This window comes from Cibotium barometz, chromosome 43 (assembly GCF_041138505.1).
Source record: "Cibotium barometz isolate CiBa-2024 chromosome 43, ASM4113850v1, whole genome shotgun sequence".
NCBI classification, from domain to species: Eukaryota; Viridiplantae; Streptophyta; class Polypodiopsida; order Cyatheales; family Cibotiaceae; genus Cibotium; species Cibotium barometz.
This window is the reverse complement of record NC_141088.1, coordinates 6,260,764-6,282,707: the sequence shown is the minus strand read 5'-3', so window position 1 is coordinate 6,282,707 and position 21,944 is coordinate 6,260,764. Positions and strand designations below refer to the sequence as shown.

The 21,944-nt window shown below is 41.7% G+C and overlaps 1 protein-coding gene across 4 annotated transcripts in view; it reads right to left on the bottom strand.

The window, feature by feature from the left end:
• Positions 1-21,944, bottom strand: part of ISA1 (isoamylase 1) — a 154,894-nt gene that overhangs the window by 128,668 nt on the left and 4,282 nt on the right. For all 4 annotated transcript variants that reach the window (XR_015263198.1, XR_015263199.1, XM_086781408.1 and 1 more), the window contains exons 4-6: positions 2,452-2,607; positions 2,205-2,296; positions 1,951-2,092 (exon numbers count right to left, since the gene is read on the bottom strand). Coding sequence is in view for 2 of the 4 variants with exons in the window: in XM_086781408.1 (XP_086637534.1) it covers positions 1,951-2,092; positions 2,205-2,296; positions 2,452-2,607 (390 nt within the window). In the remaining 2 variants the exon portion in view is untranslated. The remainder of the gene's footprint in view (positions 1-1,950; positions 2,093-2,204; positions 2,297-2,451; positions 2,608-21,944) is intronic.

Sequence of the window (21,944 nt, the reverse complement as noted above, 5' to 3'; positions counted from 1 at the left end):
TTTATGTAAGCACAGAAGGGTCAAGGGCCTTGGGATTGAGCTATTCAGTGACAATCGCTGAGTTCCCTAGGTACTCATGCGAAGGATTCCAAAAAAGAGAGCAAAAAGCCGACATATGTCCCATGCAAGAATATTTATATCCAGGTGCTTGGCTTGGAGCCTGTGACACATAAGTTCATGCACCAAGCTGCACTCACTAAGGTGGAGTTGTTTCAAGCACTAGGTGGGAGACGCAATAACATTGCTGCTTGATATTGTTTGATATTGTCATTCCGATCCATCTTGGTATTTACATGCCACATTTTGGGGCTCTTCTGACATATATACCTAGATGAATCCAGGAACATGCCCAAATTCACCTTTTTTTTTTCCAGAAAGGAGACTTCTATTAAGTATGAAAAAATTTTACAAAATGGAGATTTCACACCAAGCAGGGTGGAGATCTCAACCAATCAGGAGCCCTGTGCTGCCAATAGGGTCCCGAATGATATGCTCTCACACACGCACTCCACACACACACACATAAGAGCATATATTCACACAAAGCCCTTCGTACTGAGTTTCTATCAAACCTCCAGAGATGCAGGGCAGACTCAGCCATAATGCCGCGCCTATCACAAAATCACAGATGTCTTGAAATACTATATAGCAAAATGCTTTAGTTTACTACTTATTCACGTTACTTTACTAGATAAATTTCTAAGGGCATCTAGTAAATCAAATTTGCTAGTTAGAGAGCTAAAATTTGCTAGTTCTAACTAGGAAATCACCAAAAATTTACTAGTTAAGAGGGAAATTGTTTTGAGTTGCTCCCACTTGCATCTCCGTCATTGCACCTGCTGCGACTCGAGATCACCCAGACTGCACCAACATCATCCAATCTGATCCGCTTGGATGGCCCAAAGCTGGGATCATCGGGTCGATACTCCTTCACAGCCGGGAAAAGCTTGGCCAAGGGGGTGGATTCTTCTCAGATGATTTCATGTTAAATTCATGTTTGTGTGTGGTAAGTTAATGTCTAAGTTTTGTTGTGAGTGTTAAGTGTTCGTTTCCTGTAAGTGATTGCTTCAGTTTTAGTAATTGTGCAAGCATAAGTCTTAGTGTTAGTGTGTGTTGATTCTACAAGTTGTGATTGGGGCTCCGCAACAAGGTCTTCTTTCATGTCCACTCATATCAATCCACCAACTATGTCCTGGCTTCTTTCATGCTTTATTTTCCACTCTCAAGGCTTTAATATTTTTTCTGCATCCTGTCACATGCAAGGAGCTGCGTAAGCTGCAGCATCACTTTTATCTACTTGTACTGCAAGTTCAAAGGCCCATCTTCCGATATTCACATCTTGCCATTTCTGACAAGCATGGATGACTACAAGTAACTCCTTCCCCTGCATCAAGTATCGCATCTTAGCCTCAAGGAGCTTCTTGTTCTCAAAGGCAACAGAATGACCAACCCGGAAAAGAGCTACCCCTCAAAATCACTAGCATCTGTCTCAACCACAAACCGGTTGCTAGGATCCACTAAATGCACCATAGGTCACTGGATCTTTCAGAGCCTCGAAGCTCCTGTTAAGGACTTCATTCCAAATAACCGGAAGACTATTCCTGCCCTTCTGCGGAACCATTATTGAAATTTCCAAAAGCATGTTGAAGGGCAAGAAGCTTGCCAACTCCTTCTGAGTAGAGACAATCAACGTGACTATCTAAATACTCAATCAAAGTTCAAATACATACTTACGCATTGCATTGGAACACACCAAAGAAGCTTTTACAGGTAATAAAGCTAACATCTCACATCTCTCATAATTTGGGTGTACTGCATATGCACATGTAACTAATCAGAAAACAAAAGAACTTGATAAATTCTAGTAGAAGTGTATTTTCATTGGATACCATCAAAAGGAGAAAGCTTATAAGTATGATCCAGAATGCACCCAAGTATAAAGCTCTGTACCTCCATGCCGAGTTTGTGTGCTTCTCTTACAAGTGTCTTGAATTCATTGATAGCATTGAGACCACAATGTTGGTTTCCAGATGCCGCATATCGAATCATAGGCGAAAAGAAATTTATAGTGGAATAGCCCCAGAAGTTCATCCTACGGACAGCCGTTCCAGTAACAGCAGCTACATCAAAACCTTGGCTGAACATAACGAAACATCATCTTATTGATGTCTCAGCAACAGAAAAGGAGGATTTCAGCTAAATACTTGTAGTCGCCCATCACTGAATTGTATGTATAGTATTCCAGCTCGTTAAACTCGTGGCATGGCATCAGTTCAATTGCATTAATGCCCAATTCCTGCCAGGAAACAAGCAGCTTATGAGTGAACAATACTCACCAGAAAAGTACAAGTGAAATTTTGACCTAAACAACAATAAAAATCAATATTCTAAACCTATGAAAGGAAGAAAAAATAAAGGCAGTGAGTTGGGTTTGGATAAGTCAGCACCGACCTTAAGGTGGTTAAGCTTCTCTACTAGTCCGTAATAAGTTCCTGGATGCCTGACATTACTAGATTTGTGACGTGTAAACCCCCGTACATGCATTTCATAAATAATAAGATCTTTTTGCTGGATACAAGGGCGTACATCTCCTTCCCAATCAAAGGGCTACGTTTTCAACAGCCAAAGAAACCGAAAGTCAGACCAAGAAAAGAAGACAAATTATGGGGAAATTATGGGGAAATTTTGTGGAGCTTTTATATTGCCACAAGTGCCATGAACCACTCATTCAGACAAACTTTTACACAATGCATGGCATCAACCCCACAATGCCACCTTGGCATCCCAGTACCCTGCACACTTGTGTTGACTTACAATAAAATCTTAGCAAACAATGATTTACAGACATGGTTCTACAAGCTTAGATAGGTTAAGGTATTATTTGTGTTCCATAAATGAACTTCCCTTCACAGACCATAGAATATCATCACTTCCCAATATATTAAAATCTTTCCTTCATCAAAGACGTAGGAAACTTGCTGAGCTTGTTTTTTTGACTTCCTTAAATGATAATGATATCCATAGAAATAAGTCAGGAAGGGTAATCCATTTTGAAGGTGACCATGACTTCAATTTACATTTTCTCTAGACCTGACTTGAAATCAACTCTCTAGGCCTTGACTAAACATTTCTTTCAGCACTTCAGAATCCACCACGGGAGACAAGTCCAAGTTTTGCAAGTTTGCAACTCAGTTCCTACCCCCAGTTGCAGCAGATGTTCCTTCCACATCAGCGGCTGTCTCTGCCTCTGGGCAGGCTGTTTCCTTGATATCAGGGCCTCAACTTTCCAGCTGTCTACCCAGCCTCTGCTATGTGGGCTCCGGTTCACAGTTTGCAGTGAAACCCGTTTGCTCCATTCCACTACTAGAACGGGAATATAATTTCCAACCAGAACCGGTAAGCAGTTCCACACTTCATCTTCTCACAGAAAAGGATTGTTTCATGCAACATTCAGGGTCTAGGACTTTTTGCTCAAGAGCTTTTGGCTCCAAAAGAGATGCCTTCATACCATCTCATCTTCACAAGTGGTTGGTCATGGCATCATAGTTCCTTCCATGGCTCAATATCATTATCATGCAGGAAAGAAAAGAAGATTAGTCATTTAAACCTTTATGCACACAAAAATAGAGGTGATCCTGTTCTCTTTTGGAAACAGTTGCTTGGCTGAATTCTAGAGGCTGACTCTTGGATTGTGGGTGGTGCAGCCTGAAAATAAAAAAGGAGGAAAAGAAGGTGGCAACCATCGTCTATAGTAGTCAGTTTGCGGGTCGTCCATTTTAGCTGTAAGGGAATGTGACTGTTGGTATGATGATGCCTTTCACATTGAGGACTCGTGATTTTTTTCCCCTTCACAAAAAAAAACATCTACATAGAGCAGACTACAACTCTCAAACAGGTAAGAACATAACAAGTGGAGTGGAGGCTACATCAGGAAAGAGAGAGGGGTATGCCAAGGCCGAAAACAAAAAACACCACCACCCTCATGTAAGAATATGCAGCGGAAATGACAACCAAACTTGGGTAGACAAGAGCAAGTAGACTGCAGAAAATAATCAGCACAAGAAACACAGAGAGATAGGTGTGTAAACTCTTCTCTATACACAAGATCCCGAAAAACTGAATGAGAAAGTGGTGGGGGCTGAGGGGCAATATATACATCTCCATGTGAGCAGTCGGCCAGCTCCAGAAGGTGCCCACGACTGTGTAAAATGTCCACGACTGCTGAAAATAGCAGTCGGCCAGCTCCAGATGCCTACGCCTGAGCAAAGCAAGTCGGCCAGCACTCCTACAGCCCACGACTGAAGTAGATCAAGTCGGCCAGCAATAGGATGCTCCTAGCATCACCTGGCAGCCCTCCAGCCACTAGGAAAAAATGGGAAAAATAGGGAAAAAATACAGGGAGTGTGGAAAAATGATATACGGGCGGGCACACCCACAACAGAGGCCCTGGTGTATACAAATAGACAGGAGATGACTTCTAACACCTCACTGGTGGGAAAGATGCAGGGGAAGAGGCTGTGGCAGAGAGCCCTCTCTAGGCCGCGAATGGTCCAAAGGTGGATCTGCATGCCTAGGGAAAGAGGTTGCGGGCTCTACACAAGCCCCCCTTGGCTCAGGAGGTTTTCGGAGCTGGTTTGGAAGGAATAGTGGCCACTTGTCTAGATGCCGAGATGCTCCAGATGGGAATGATAAATATGCATCTCAACTAGCACCATTCAGCCATGAGCAACTTCAGGTGACTGCCAGATGGTCACCCTCGCAACAAAGGTATCAGAAGCTACCTTGCTCTGCTGCAAAACTGATGTGAAAGAAGATGAAGAAGTGCCCACCCATGCCTCTACACATCAAGCAAGCTGTCTTGAGCTGTCGAGTTGGAGCAGCCAAGCTCCAGCCTCCCTGCTGGCCAAGCCTGGCTGATAGCGTCCGTAAGGCAAAGATCGCCAACAAACTGGGAGAAACGGGGTTGGTTTGGGTGTGTGGTGGGGTGTGGCACCTCCCCAACAAGAGGTCCAACCAATGGATGATTCTTAGTCCAATGACACTCTAACTAGGGATGTTCTGTGGGACCCCTCCCAAGGAATGGGCACGGTGGCCTCACCCACTAAAGCCTTTGCCTCTAGCTACCCAACTGAAGCATCCTCTGATAAATGCAAGTAATAGTTCCCCATAGGAGCCGTTACCTCAGGCTATGCACTGAGAAAGCTGCACCCCCTCTGTCTAGCCCGCTGCCCTCGCGAACGTTGGCATGGGGTCTTCCACTCCAACTCTCCAGCTCTATGGCTGTCCACTACTTCCACCTACGCCTGCTGAGGGGAGGTGGGAAGCCACTGGTGGGGAACTGAACCACAAATGCCTCTGCCAAGGGAAGGAACACCATCTCTGTGGGGATCACCTACATCCATCTACATACCACTGCTGCAATGGCGAGAACAGGGCCGTGCAATGTGCCGCATCTGTCACCAAACAAAACACAGTCTGGGCAAGCAGGAGAACTCAATTGCTGCTGGAAGTGAGAAGCATTTTTTCAAAGCCTGTACACGCCTTCCAAGCCCTCCTATAGGCCCCGGGGGGGAGGGGCTGCAGTCTGGACCCAGGTCGCCCCGTGCCTGGGGCTTACAGAGCACATTGCCCCCCCCAAGGCCTATGTGAGGGCTTGGAAGGCCTTACAAGCTCTAAAAAAATGTTTCGGATAATTTGGAAAAAAATTAGTTTTCCCTAAAAAATTTGGTTGCACATTCAGAATTCAATTTTGCGATTCAAATGAACAAAAAAAAATTTTGTAAATCTTTAAACTCTCTAGAAGATTTTATAAAAAATTACACTTTTGTGTTTTATAACTCAGAGTGAGAAACATGATGCAATCGAGTTCAATTTTACACATGGTACATTAGTATAAAATATCTCAAACTAAATTTTTAAAAAAATGTGTTCCAAAGTAAAAACCCATGACTACACAAGACAAAGAAAAATTGAGCTTTCTATTGATAAAGACATGTTTTTACATATCACCACTATTGATTACAAGTGTCTTGAGTGACGACGCAAAATCCTAGCTAATTTAAGATCCTTCATCATTATAGTAACCCTCTTGGCATGGATAGCATCCTCCAAGGGGTGATGAGTAATTTTACCTCAAGGACCCTACATTGTTGATGGTTTGTTCACAAGCAATGCCAACCCCGTCAACAAACAAAGTAGGAGGGGATATGTGCACGTGCTATACTACACATGGACATAACTCGTTCGAGTACACTTTTTGGATTGGTGCCTTCAGCTCATGTTGACCAACCTGTCCGAGTCCGAGCACATTTCCCTTCTTCCCATATATTGCACCTCCCCTTCTTGCCCTCGAGTGCTTGCCTCTGCCTTATCCCTGTTGTTGCCACCCATGCCCCCATTTTTCCCTAGCCCCTATTGCATTTTTTTCCTTCGCCACCTGCTTCCGTTCTTACTAGTAATGCTCCTTGTTTTTTCTTGCTTGTATCTTGGTTTTACTTCTTAGCACTTCAGTTTTACCCACACATCTTCCCTTTCTTACTCCTCGGTTTGTATGTCTGTCTTTTTCCTGCCTCCTGCTGCTCTTTGTCTAGTGCTTGTGTTCTCGTGATAGTTGCGAGTCCCCTTTCAAAGGACTCCATGGCAGCCGCTTCGCCATCCGAGGCAGCCCTCCTTTTCTTGGATGTGGACCTCTAGCTCTTGTCCTTGTCTATTGCTTTCCTGGGGGCCACTTGGTCTGCAGTTTTGTCGGCAATACACCCACCCATGGCTAGATCCAAGACCTCCTACAAGCCACTCTTGTCGGTGAGCAAGGGCACATCATCGACATTTGGTTCCTAAGCAATAAAGACATTCTTATATAGTTCGAGTTGATTGTCCTTGTGGAGAAGGCTATGACGTTGAGCCCTGTTGCAGTACGGCGTGTCCACATGTACTTCACTAGATGGAGGCATGGTTTCTCTTTAGACACTCACCCACTCACGGGCACAACTAGCTTCCCAGTTATGGTCCCAATCATGGTTTGCTTTGGCAACCTTCCTAATGAATAGCTTGAGCTCCTCCTGTTGATTGGGTGCTTTATCAACCAGGTCTTAGAGTGCCCTCAAACTGCAGCAGCGGCTATTGTAGCTCAGGCAGTAGGATATTAAGCGTCAACTAAAGACACAATGGGCCTATGAGACCAAAGTGATACAATAATGTCCATGGCATATCTCATCATGGAATGGAGAATAAAACAGAAAGAAAACATAAATATAGTTATCTCACTAGGGTGATACAAAACTGTCCATGGAAACTCATCATGGAATACTAAGAACATAGAAACATGAGAGCAGCATCAACTCCGAGTAGAAGGCATACCACTCTCCATAATATCAAGCATGGGGCTAATGAGTATGGCCGAGAGGTCTCCCTCAGCTATGTCACGTGGAAAGGTAGCTCGATGGCGGCAGAGCATGTCCTGGATCTAGAGCTGATGAGAGAGAGAGAGAGAGAGAGAGAGAGAGAGAGACAATAAGGCATAGTACACCCAATCGGGTCCAAAATACCCTCTGCAAGGCCCCCACCAAGGATGGTGTATTTGCTTTATTGAATGATGAGAAAAGACTCAAATCTATAGATCTCCCCATGGCTGTAAACCTTCAGCCTGTGGTTGATCTTGTTCTTGACCTTCAAGCTTCACCTTTGCTTAGGCTACCTTTGGCTGTCCTGGCCCTTGGAATGCTTCAGCACTTTGTGAATTATCAAATGCTTAAATGAATTCATAGCCTATGCTTTTATAGCACCTATATTTGCTGGTCGGTGGGTGGTAAAGGCAGTCAGCCTGTTTATTATCTCCACGACCTGAATATCATGCATTAAATAGGCGCCTTTTGCTGGGTTGAGCTGGCTGCCTTTCATATGCTGTCCAGCCTGCGCAGGCTGGCCGCCTGCTGGACTGCCCTCCATGGCTGACCGACAGCATGCCCCGCCATGGGTTTGGCTGTTGGGCATTGGCCATGGGCCTCTTGGCCCCTAGGGGGCCCCACAAGGGTTACCCCTTTGGTAGGCAAGGGTCTAATACCCCTTTCTGGGGTGGCCCACAGGGCTGCCCCTTCTTCTACATGCTATATGTCTCAGATGCCTGTTATCTGGCTACAAACCAAACACCCGTGACCCGGAACACCTGTCATCATTCCAAAGGGTGACTCACAGTACGGATTGGCAGTGCTTCATGTGCGGGGCTCGCACACCTGACCAAGACCATGTACGGGACTTGTACACCTGACCTTGGATGCTTAGAGTGGAACCTTGGCTGACTCGTCCTGCAAGGGACCAATTTCCACTCTAGGTTCTGCACTTGCTTGTACAGATATGTCCAGTGGCATCCAAGTGCGGGATGCACGTGACAGAGACAGGCCATTCTAGGCATCCAAAACTAATAAATAATGATGTGTGCAAAATCTAATGAGTTATTATTGCTTTACACGATAAGGCAAGCAAGAATTTAATAATGAGCTTTCTGCTTTTCATGCTATTCGTCTATTTTTACAGATAAAAAAGACCAGCCAGCCCTCCCACTTATCATCACGCTCTTGCCCCGTGGTAGAAGATCACAAGCACCCTCCCTGCCCTCCATCCACAGTAATCAGCCCTCATGCTCTTATTTATGTTGTATAGATAACCCTGTATGGCTGTGTACAGGCAGTATGACAGCAGCATACGAAGAGCTGAAGATAAGTGCACTGCAATGTGAGGTCTTGCACAGCAATAGCATGCAATGCGAACAACAGATGTGTTACGTCCAAGGCTATGCACGGTTAAGACCTTCAAGTTAGGTTAACCATAGCCTATGGCAAGGCATCTGAAGTGGCGGTAAGTAGCTATTATGAGACATGTGCTATATTTGGCTTCTAGTTTATAGGAGGCCTATATAATATATATATATATATATATATACCTAGATGAATCCAGGAACATGCCCAAATTCACCTTTTAGGAACGTGCATGTTATATACTCATGGTAGTCAACCCACAAGACTATATAACTATCAACTCCATTATGCATAGTATGGACTAGATACTACGACATCCCCACTAACATCATCAGTGCCCAATAGTGGGTGTAGAACTTTGTATCAAGATATGCTCTCACACACACACACACACACACAAGTTAGTTTGAGTAAGTTTATGAGCCAGTTTGAGGGAGAGCTGCTCAGACCTAGACTTGAGACCTTGAGACTACTCCGTGCTTACATCCGATGGGTGTGTTCTGATGGTATGGGACGCCATGGACTTTGCACCAGGAGAATTGTCTCTGATGATACTATCCCCCTGTGCTCGCGAGCCTGAATGGCTCTGTGGTTGGGAGGTGAGCTAGATGCCCAAGTTTTGTGTGTTTTTCCTATTTGTTAATGCTTAATAGCAAGGTCTATTAGCCTGGGGGCTTTACATTGGTATCAAAGCCAGATCTACTCAGATTAGGCTTGGAAAAAACCGAAAGGGGGAGAGGAGAAAATCCATCGCCTTGATCTTCCAAAGCTCAAGTTTTCGTGTTGTTATTTTGCTTTCCAAGGTCTGGGTGATATGGGATGCTTGGACGAAAAACAGGGAGTAACCGGACTTTAGTGAGAAGATCAGTGTGGTTGGATGCATGGGAGTTTTACAAAGAACTCCATATCCATGAGCAAAAAGCAAAGGGAAAAGCATCATGCTTCTTGTAGCTTTTTTTAGTTTTGTGCAGGGAATTTGTTTACCCTGATCCCTTATGTAGTAGTGGTTGACTTACCTACCTGGTTCCTTTCAATCTGGAATATAAATTTATTTGGCAATTATCGTTCTCCATATCTTGTCTGAGCTACAATCCCCCCCCCCCCCCCCCCCCCGCGCGATTGAAACCATAGATATTGTTTCACGGTGCACTTTGAAATCAATAGGGTTATTTTTCATCTCTTCCAGATCTTGGTCTAGAGGCACTAGCCCAGGGTTAAACAGCAGGTGGCCGCCATGTTCATGTGTGTTGGTACACTTGGATATGGGGCTGACCTTAGCTCCTTGCTGGGAGCCCTTTGGTCGTCAAGAAGAGGGGATGAAGGAGAGCATATAGGGCAAAGCATATGCGCTGGTTTTGGCATGACAGGGACGGTTCTCTTGGTTCAAAAAAATGAAGAATCTTGGATATGCATTGACTCTATAGGGCACTTAATAAGAATACTATCAAGAATCGGTTTCTGATACCAAGGATTGATGATATCTTGGATAGATTACAGGGTTTGGCTTATTTTAGTCAGATAGATTTGAAGAGCGGTCGTCAGATAAGGATTAGACCTGAGGAGACGCACAAGACAACTTTCAGGACTACTTTTGGGCTTTATGAGTTCTTGGTCATGTCCTTTAGCTTGACAAATGCTCCAGCTACTTTTAATAGGATGATGGATAGGATCTTTCATCCACACCATGCTTTTGTCAGCACTTTCTTCGATGACATGATTGAGTATTCTCACACGGAGGAGAAGCATAGGGAGCATTTGGCTACTGTGGCTCAAAAAGAATAGATTGGTCATTAATGGGAAGAAAAGTGAGTTTTTCATGGAAGAAATTCACTTTCTTGGGCACATAGTATCTAAGGATGGTGTTCGTATGGATCCAACGAAGGTTGAAGCAATCAAGAATTGGCCAAACCTCAAGAAAGTGCATGATGTATGCAAGTTCTTGGGACTCTACTCGTACTACAAAAGGTTCATTAGATTCTTTGCAAAGATTGCTTCACCGTTGCATGCACTAGCTAAGAAGGGAGTAAAGTTTCAATGGACTGAGCCAGAGGTGGAGGCTTTTTCTCAGCTCAAGGAGAAGCTCATCACTGGTCCTGTATTGGTATTATGATTTATCGGATCTTCACCGATCTTTTGTAGTGCCCACTGCCATGTGATGCTTGTGGAAATAGCATTGGAGCTGTTCTCATGCAGGATGGGCATGTGGTTGCCTATGAGAGTAGGCTCTTGAATGGGACTGAGAAGAATTTGCACATTCGTGAGAAAGAGCTTTTGGCAGTTATTCATGCTCTTGCTACTTGGAAGCACGATCTTCTTGGAGCTAACTTCACAATACAGACAGATCATCAGACCTTAAGGTATTTCCTCACTCAGGCCAAGCTTTCAGAGAAGCACATGAGATGAGCCAATTTCTCGTCCATGTTCCATTTCCACATTGTTCATGTGGATGGCAAGAAGAATGTTGTGGCGGATGCGTTCTCCAGGAAACCACAAGTGACAGAGTATCTCTTGTGTTATCATGAGCTTGATGAGATGCGGGAGCAATATGCTCAAGACGAGGATTTTGGGAGGATCTGTGATCAGTTGTCTAGTGGAGACCGGCCTGATCATTACACTCTTAATGATGGTTTTATGTTGATGCATGGTCGACTTTATGTCACCAAGCAGTTGCGGCCAAAGGTTTTGACACAGAGTCATGCTCCACCATATGCGGGCCATAGGGGCATGAGGCTATACTGAGAGCATTGGAGGGTTTGTTTTATTGGCTACGTTGAGGAGAGATGCATTGGAGGCTTTCTTTTATTGGCCTACGTTGAGACAGCACCGCTGGAGCCAAATCTTCCTGATCGAGTACCTTCTAGGAAAGGCCAACTCGCCCAGGAAGTGCGGGAGTGGGCGTGCATCGCTTTGACCATGAGCACAATTAAACATTTCGGCATTTAATCACAACCATTAAACAATCCACAAAGCTGAAAATAAAATTTGCACAACCGACACCACATAGAGGCCGGAATGGGCCAAAGACCACCACCCCCCCCCCCTTGGAGTATTTCATTATCCAAGGAGAAATATAACATGTACAAGCTTTGAGGGCCTTACTCTTCCCATGGGAGATGCCGGATTATCCATATACAATCATAAACCTGTCCTTCATGCAATATGGATATCCAACATGTCCTTCCATAGGCGCACAAACATGTATAACAACCCACATGGCTCTTCCACACGTGCATAAACTTGTATGACAGCCCGTGTGGCTCTTCCACGAGCACAAAAACCTGTAAACCAGCCCATGTGGCTCATCCATGAACTCATAAACCTATAAACCAGCCCATATGGCTCATCCACAAACTCATAAACCTGTATAACAGCTTGTATGTCACATCCATGAGCGCCAAAACCTTTAAACCAACCCATGTGGCTCATCCATGAGCACATAAACTAGTATAACAGCCTGTATATCACATAAAACCAGAAATTTCAGCAAGCTTTAGGACTGTTTTGCTGAAAAACAGCCATCCGGGGTGTGCAAGATGGTGTAGAGTTGTGAAAATCATCTTCCCCAAGTTGGATATGGCTATGGTGGACTTAGAAATGAAGAGAAATGGAGAAAAACCAAAGTTTTCAGCCTCCAAAAACCTACTTGAAGCTCAAGCTCACCCAAGAGATAGCTCTCTCATATTCAAAATAAGCAAGAAAAGGCTAAAATCCAAAGGCCAAAAATTCCACAATCTTCAGCTCTAAAAATGTCCCAAATGATAAATAATTTCACGACGATGCTTTGGCAATACTCAATCTCTGTCGAATTCCGGAGGTAATGACGCGAAAGGAAATTCCATCGGAGACTACAAAAATAGCAACTTTCCCTAAAATTTAGGAGATAATCTCTTTGTGTTCCACCATATGAGAAATACGTGTAAGCACCATGTAGAAACCCGTTTCATTGCTCGATCTCCCCCAAATCCTCAAGAGTTCGCATACAAACTTTCCACTTGACACTAGAGCTCCAAAACCCATTTCTGTGTCCAAGAAACCGTCTCAAGTGCATGGACCATGCTACGAACACTTGGTCCTCTGTACTGAATAATCCCCCATTCCCAAAGCTTGTACATTCTTCATCTTTTGGGCATCCAAAGCCCATCCACACACATGAATTCTGGAGATGCCAAAAATGGTGACATTCCCTCCAGCTTCTTAAAAGTTGTCCTCAACTTTAAAGCTTCAAACCATACATCAAGATATAACCATGTCCCATCAAGTGTGCAAGAATTCCGTGGAAGATATGCTAGACACAAGCAAAAGAGTCAACTGTGTCTCAATAACCAATATCAATGAGATAATCATATGCCAATGAAAATCGCCAACCACATGCTAATACACTCAAACAAGTGGAAACTAGTGCCTCGCACAGAAACATGTGATGCACACAAACTGGTGTCATTCAAGCGCACAAACCATGGTAACAGAAAAGCTGGTTCTCCATAGTTCTTGCAATCCTTTCTCCCAATCCCAGCAGTTCCCATATTCTCCCATACAAATCCCAACTCTGATCAACAAGCCTAGTATGGAAACAATGAAACACACTCCACAATCCCAACATGAATCCACGTGTATGGTGGAGTGTTCATTGAATTACCCTCTCACAATCCCAACACGAATCCACATGCATGGTGAGATGAATAATGAATCTCTTGGCCTCTGTATGGGGAGATAGTGATTCCAATATGGCTGAAAAAAATCCATGTCCCAAATAAATGGGTGAGACAAAATAATCCCATAAGTCCAGAGATATCATAATCATGTCCCAAGTAAATGGGCGAGACAAAATAAGTCTCCTGCCAACAAGGCATCGATCCACATGACCCTTGGCATCATAGACATAAGTCTCATGCCAACCAAGCGTCATGTCCACTATACCACTTGCACTCCGTATTGGTACTCCGACCACACCCCTTGAATGAGAGGTGGGATCAAGTAATAAGATAAAACAATCACTCGCAAGCATAGATAGCCTGGTGTTCCATAAGCATTTCTGCTACACATAGTTTATAGACATTCGGCTACCAATAGTTTGTAGGCATTTCAGCCACCAACTCACACTATCCTCTCGAGTGTTTATGTTCCCTTCCATCTGCTCTCTATTGTTCCACCCACACATGGTAGAAACAATCTTCAAGAGAGCACGTAGAACAAGAGAACACTACACAAGGTATGTTGTGCTTGTCACTACCCTCTGAAGTGCCCATGTTCCCTTCCAGCTTCTCACTATTGTTCCACCTACACATGGTAGAAACAATCTTCAAGAGAGCATGTAGGACAAGAGAACACTACACAGGGTATGTGAACCATGAGTTCCATAAGTCCAATGCATCCCAAATAAAGGGAGCCAAAAAGAATAATACATCCTAGTAAAAGGGAGCCATAAACATGATCCATAAACCTGAGGATGGATCCAAATCCCTAGAAAAGAAGCCCAGGAATCCATAAACCTGTATAACGTAACTCTTACCACATGCTCCGCATTGACCACACACCTTGGAGTAGAGGTGGGCTTTATCCATAAAAATATTTATATCCATGAGATATCCAAATATTTCTTCTCTATAAACTTGGATAGATTCGTCCATAGAAATCGCTTGCGAAGCCCAATATCTATATAAATCTCGTCCAAGAAAGAAATTTCCATAGACATAATCCATCCCAATAAAGAGAGCCATAAGTCCACAAAGCCATCAAACTAAAGAATACAAAAGATGACCATATATATATATATATATATATAACCATGTCATATATTGCAGTCCTCGAGCATCGTGCTCACAATAGAGATAACCTCTAGATTCTAGGCTTCTCAGCCATGAAAAGAATTTTTCTTGAAACACATTCAAGAAAAACATACAACACTTCTCCTTGCATTTACACACAAGGGTTAGGTGTTCAAAACACATAAACCATGAAGAATTAAAAAAAAAGTAATAGCTATGTAACCTCAAAGAATACTTAGCTCTTCTTCTTTGCTGAAAACATCATAAAGCCATGAGACAAATAGAACTCCATTATAGCTTGCTTTGAGCTTGAGAAGCAGCTTCCATAATACAAAGATAGAAGATAGACGTCTCCTCACAGACTCCAAGAAACCATAATGTTCACTTTCCATTATGCCTAGTATTACTACGTATAATCCTACCAATGGCCATAGTATGCACCTTAATAAGATCATTCTCACATAAGAATGAGAGAAAGCCTTATAATGCTCTGATACCAATGTAACTTGCCCGAGAAGCACGGGAGTGGGTGTGCATCGTCTTCCCATGGGAGATGCCGGATTATCCATATACAATCATAAACCTATCCTTCATGCAATATGGCTATCCAACATGTTCTTCCATAGGCGCACATGTTGGCAGTCATCACCTGTCTGTACACTATCTCAAGGCCTCTGTTGTGGGTGTGTCCGCCCAGTTTTGGTGTTTTCCCATTTTTCCTCACTTCCCTATATTTTTCCCATTTTTTGCTACGGGTTGTCTGCTTCCTGTCGGCTGTTTCATTTGCTGGCCGACTGATGGTTGCATACCCGACTGTTGTCCAACCCTGGCCAACTGCCCTTGTGCTGGCCGACTGCACTCTGTGCTGACCGTGGGCATCTGGGTTGCTGTCGACTGTTTAAGAGCTGGCCGACCAGCAGCCTGGGGCCATATAAAATGGCCCCTTGTCCTCCACACTTGTCATTGAGCACTCCGGGATTTCTTGGTGTATATACAGCAGAGTTACACTATCTTCTCTCTCTTGCATCTATGTATTGCTCTCTACAGCAGTTGTCTTCATTTCCGTTGTGCATTCTGACATGGTATCACAGCTGGAAATTGTATTTGTAAGTGAAAACTGCTTTCTAAAGATTGTTTTACGTCAAGTATGCTCGGAGAAGAATTTTGACTATCTTATGAAATGAGGTCGTGGGGACCTAAGTGGAAATGTTGCAACAGCTGACGGAGAGTCAAAGAAGGACGTCTTGTGTGGTACGATCAGCCGAGGTCTTAACCAACGTCGGTTCAGTTAAAATGGTGAGCTTCCGGTACGATGGATGTGGATGAGGCCGCTGGACCAAGGAAGCGGCCTATGAGTGAAGCGCTAGGTCACCTGCGAAGGAACCTAGAGGGTGCCGACCATACAGTGCTCAGGCTCTAGATCACCCAGGATACCCACGCATGCGTCGAGGAATAAAATGAGTTGGAGTTGTTTTCTGAACACCGGCATGGGTCTGGTTGATTGAACTTGATAGTCTTCAACGGATGAGTTCATGGCTCTTCTATATGGATCTTGTTGATTGATCTAGCTGATCTTCAACCGAGAGTCCATATGGTTTTTTTTCTATGTGATTATACTCCTAGGTACTATGGGCTAGGAACTATTGAAAAGGCCCCTGAGTGAGCAGGTGGTGAGCGTTCTAGTTGCCAATGATGCCATAGGTACGCTGAGGAAGGAATGAATGGAATACTTAATTATATTCCTGGGTACTATGGGCTAGGAACTATTGAAAAGGTCCCTGAGTGAGCAGGTGGTGAGCGTACTAGTTGCCAATGATACCATAGGTACGCCGAGAAAGGAATGATTGAAAATTGGACTGAAACTGGAATATTGAGGGTTATGATGGAAACATTATGGTTTTACTGCAATGTTGTTTTCGAGATAGTTGAGTATAAGAAAAGGCAATTTCATATTGCGTGCGTAAGTAGTGTGTCTATTTAAGTTTTGCATGAGAGACGGCTAGGGAGCCTGGGAACTCTTTTCCCTGGTACCCGGGACAAAACATAACCAATTTTTTATAATGGATCCTATCAATACAGTAGTGGGGCGGTTAGCTAACCCATGGGATTGGATGGGGTTAGGCTGGACTGATGGATTCCTATAATAAATTTCAATTCTATTCAAGTTACGATAGTTGAAGTAAGTCACAGGATAATCCTTATTCTATGGAAAAGAACAAGGATAATCCTTGTTCAATTCTATTCAAGTTACGATAGTTGAAGTAAGTCTCAGGATAATCCTTGTTCTATGGAAAAGAATCAATTGCTGTGCCTCTTTTGATGGGAAAAAAAGCGTTGGTCTCTATGTACCTAATGCAAGTTCCTCCTTTGATTCGGCCATGTAACCCGCGGGTTCGATCAGAATACAAAGGATAGTTAAGGCCCTTGACTACGTTAGAAGATTTTCCTGGAGGAATCGCCTATGCTTTCTAGGCGAGAGAATTTTTTTCCAGGTTCGGTTTTTGGAAGAACCGCCAAATTAGTCTCTTCTCCGGACATTCGTGGGCGAGGCCCCAAGTGGGAAGCTCTGCCCTGCCAGCACTCTAGAGTTCGATGCACAGAGGGGGTAGGGATCTCACAGCTGATATCAGAGTAATTTGGTTGAAGTTAATAAACCAAGAAGCAAGAAATGTCAAAAATTTATGAGTTACCAATGAAAGATTGTAATTGTGTGTTGAAATTCATACGAATTGATATTCAGAATGGAAAATTCATAAATTGAAAATTGGGTTTTAGACTGAAGTACCGCAACTTTGTGGAATCCCCGACTTGCTTGAGACCTAGATATGATAATATTTACCTTATAGCTCCAAGGACCGTGACTACCCGTATATACCATGGGTATACTGCAACTCTTTACTGACAATATATACGAGTGAATCAAGACCTTGAAGTTATAAGCAAAAATGTTTTCCTAGATGATGATGATTTCGAATGCTGGTTGATATGATTTTAGAATTGTGGTTGAGAAATTCATGAATTGATTTGGATTCTGATTGAAGAATGATGATTTTTGAATTTCGGTTGAAAGTAGACGAGTTGAATAAGTCATGTGATGATGAATGGAGAGAAATTCCACTGATGATATTAGTGACTAGGAAGACGATCAAGACTTTCAGCAGATCACTATAAGATTAGTGGATCATGCTGACAAATTGTTCGCAGCTTGACCTTTGGCCAAGTGGACCCAATTGTGGAATGACAAATTGAGAAACTGTATAACTGAAATTTCCGTGGAGAAATATTCAAATGTTAAATCAAAATTACTGGTCTAATGGACCATTATTGTGTTAAGAATAAGAATGAACTATTTTCTGATAATGAGTTCTAAATGTTTCTTCTTATAGAAGAGATCTTTATCCCAGGATTCTGAGAGAGTTGACCAAACTTTAAGGAACCCCAGAATCAGTTGGATCTAAAGTTAAATTCCTTTTGATTCGAATTATAAATAAAGTGGTCTTTTCACCTGAGATTCTTTGAGCGTCTTGTTAAATTGGAAAAAAAAACACACTTGACTAAGAAGAGAAAGAGTCCCATCCCAAATAGCCAGCAACAGCCGCCACAATAGCTAAGGAAGAAAGAGGACGGATAGATTTATATCACCATTGATCATTAAGTCTAAAATCTTCAGTTCTCTGTTAGGAATTTGATTTTTGGAATTAAGTACCGCCTTGGGAGTAAGAAGATGATTTTACCGAGATTACTCTCTAGCTGCGAGATGAGGACATCTCGCGTTTTTTAAGTGGGATAGGATGTAAGATTCCTCCCTCCAACTTTTGAGATGTAAAGGTGTAAGAACCTCCTTTTCAATCTCCGTAATCATCCCCTATTTCAGAATGCAAGAAAACCTTGTTTTTCCTTGTTTTTGATCTAGAGAGAGAAAATATTCTAGAGAGAGATAATACAGTTTTGAAATATTTTTAGATAAGTATTTTCTCCCAGTTAATAGGAAGAGATCCCCTCAAACAGAATTTAAAAAAGAGTTTTCCAATGTGCATTAGAAATTAAATGATTATGTGTACTGGACATCTTTGCCTAGAGATATATAATTTCAGAAAAATCCTGATTAAGGTCCAAAGAGTGTCAAGAAGGGCCAATAAGGTTAATCCAAGTATTGGAATAAGAAAAATGCAAAGAATAAAAGAAAATCTCTCAAAAATGAGTAAATTCTCACATAAGATGAAGAGTTGACTAGTACTGAGGTTTATTAGTATAAAAATAGAATTTTGACACCTCAGCAAGAGGAAAGGAGGCTCATGAAGGAGGCGCCTAGAAATCACATCAAGGAGGTAATTTTTAATTCAAAAATATAATAAAGTGACTAGATATTTCATCTCTCCTCTCACCTCTTTCAAACTAGATCAAAAAATGAGCAAAACTAGTCTAAAACTAGTCCAAAATGGATCAAATTGGAGCTGGAAACCTCTAGATTCTAGTTCGACTTGGTTGGTGGCCTCCCACACTTATAAATAGACCCCAATCCTTTGTATTTTCATATTGAAGTAACTTTATGCTAGTGTAATTTTCAGTTTAGTGTATTTTCCTCTTCCCTCTTCATTGGGCCTCCATTCTGAAGCTTTGGGACTTCACTAAACCTCTTCTTTCTTGAAGATTACCCTTCCCCCTTAGTGGCCAAGCCACTTTCATGAAAGCTACACAATTTTTGCAAGGTGAAAAATCAATCAAACCAACGGTAAGCCTAAACAATGATGTTTATGCTCTCTTTTTAATGTTATTCTTTTTCCCAACCTCCCTCATGCTTTGGAAGCATATTATTTTGTGGTTTTTCTCTTAAAACCATGTTTTTCTTTATTTATGATGAATTAATGTTTATTTTAAGCTTAGATTTATACATAAAATAATTTTCATGTTAAAGGTGTAATTTTAACCATTCTCATTTCATAGTAAATGCGGAAAAACTATAGCAAATTTTTATAATTAGAAAATGAAGGTTTTTGCATAAATTAAATTTTATGCTAAAAGTAAACTTTTGAGTAGTCTCATTTCATAGTAAATGTGAGAAAGTTATGGCAAAATTTTATCATTAGAGAATGAAGGTTTATGCATAATAAATTTTATTCTAAAAGTGTAATTTTGGGCATTCTCAATTCATAGAAAATGCAAGAAAACTATGGTAAAATTTTCAGCATTAGAAAATGAATTTTATGCATAATTAATTTTTATATTAAAAGTGAAATTTTAAACATTCTCATTTCATAGAAAATGCGAGGAAACTATGGTAAAATTTATCATTAGAAAATGAAATATTTGCATAAACTAATTTTTATATTAAAAGTGAAATTTTGGGTATTATCATTTCATAGAAAATGTGAAAAAGCTATGAAAAAATTTATATCATTAGAGAATGAATTTATGCAAAATATATTTATATCATTAGGGAATGAATTTATGCAAAATATATTTTCTGTTAAAAGTGGAGTTTTGAGCATTATTCATTTGTCACAAAAATAAAGAAGGTTATACACAAATTTTTTAGATTCATTCAATTTATGAGAATTATGGGAATTGATTCATTTAGATAAAAATGAATTAGTTTAGGTGCATAAATGTTTTATGCTGAAAGAGAAAATATGGGTGTAATTGATTTTGTAAATCCCATGAAGTCATCTTTTATTCAAAAAGAAGAATATTGAGCATATTTTATTTTGGAGAAATTAAGAAAAGAATGTAAAAATATTCATAAGAATGCATCGAGAAAACATGAATAAATTTTAATCAGAAAGAGGAATTATGAACACATTAACTTTTGGAATTATGGGGTATACGTCTAGATTCTCGAAAAATAGAATCTTGGGTACATTCTAAACGGGAAAAGGAACTCCCTAAAAAAAAGACCAGAAACATGCGTGGTTGAATGAACGTAGATAATTGTGACTGATTTATTCCTAGATTCCCTAGGAAAGGAATCTGGAATACTTAAAAGGATTGAGAATCTTAAAGTAAACGAAAATTTAGATTTAACTGAATTGAGTTGAGAAAAAGTTGCCTTTAACTGAGCCAAGTAATGGCCGAGACTTAGAAAATCCTATCAATATAAAAAGTAGAGAAACTATACTTTTACTCTCGTTGATGTGTGGGATGTGTGGAAAGATGTGGAGTGATGAGAAGTGATGTGTGGGATGTGTGGAATGATATGGAGAGATGAGAAGTAATGTGTAGGATAATGTGGAGTGATAAGAAGTGATGTGTAGGATGTATGGAATGATATGGAGTGATGAGAAGATGATGTGGTTAATGTGCATGATGTGAATGGATGTGAATTGATGTGGGATAATGTGAGTGGATGTGAATTAATATGGGACGATGTGAGTGGATGTGAATTAATATGGTTAATGTGCATGATGTGAGTGGATGTGAATTAATATGGGACGATGTGAGTGGATGTAAATTGATGTGAAATGATATAAGGTGAATTGATATAGAAAAATGTGGGATAATGAGAAATGACGTGGAATGATATGGAATGATGAGAAATGATATGGAATGATGAGAAATGAAGTGGAATGGTAAGAAATGATAAGGAATGATGTGAAAGGATGTGTAATGATGAGGAAAGATTAAAATTTTGTTTGAAAATTGTATTTGTATATGAAAACTGTTTTCTAAAGATTGTTTTACGTCAAGTATGCTGGGAGAAGCATTTTGACTATCTTATAGAATGAGGTCGTGGGAACCTAAGTGAAAATGTTACAACAGTTGATGGAGAGTCAAAGAAGGACGTCTCGAGTGGCAAGATCGGCCGAGGTCTTGACCAGCCTCGGTTCGGTTAAAATGGTGAGCTTCCGGTACAGTGGATGAGAGACCAAGGAAGCGGTCCATAAGTGAAGCGCTAGGTCACCTGCGAAGGAACCTAGAGGGTGCTGACCATACGGTGCTCGGACTCTGGGTTGCCCACGATACCCATGCGTGCGTCAAGGAAGAAAATGAGTTGGAGTTGTTTTCTGAACACGGGCATAGATCTGGTTGATTGACCTTGCTGGTCTTCAACGGATGAGTTCATGGCTCTTTTAAATGGATCTTGTTGGTTGATCTAGCTGATCTTCAACCGAGAGTCCATATGGTTTTTTTCTATGTGATTATACTCCTAGGTACTATGGGCTAAGAACTATTGAAAAGGCCCCTGAGTGAGCAGGTGGTGAGCGTTCTGGTTGCCAATGATGCCATAGGTACGCTAAGAAAAGAATTAATGAAATACTTAATTATATTCCTGGGTACTATGAGCTAGGAACTATTGAAAAGGTCCCTGAGCGTCCTGGTTGCCAATGATGCCATAGGTACGCCGAGGAAGGAATGATTGGAAATTAGACTGGAACTGGAATTCTAAGGGTTATGATGGAAACACTATGGTTTTATTACAATGTTGTTTTGG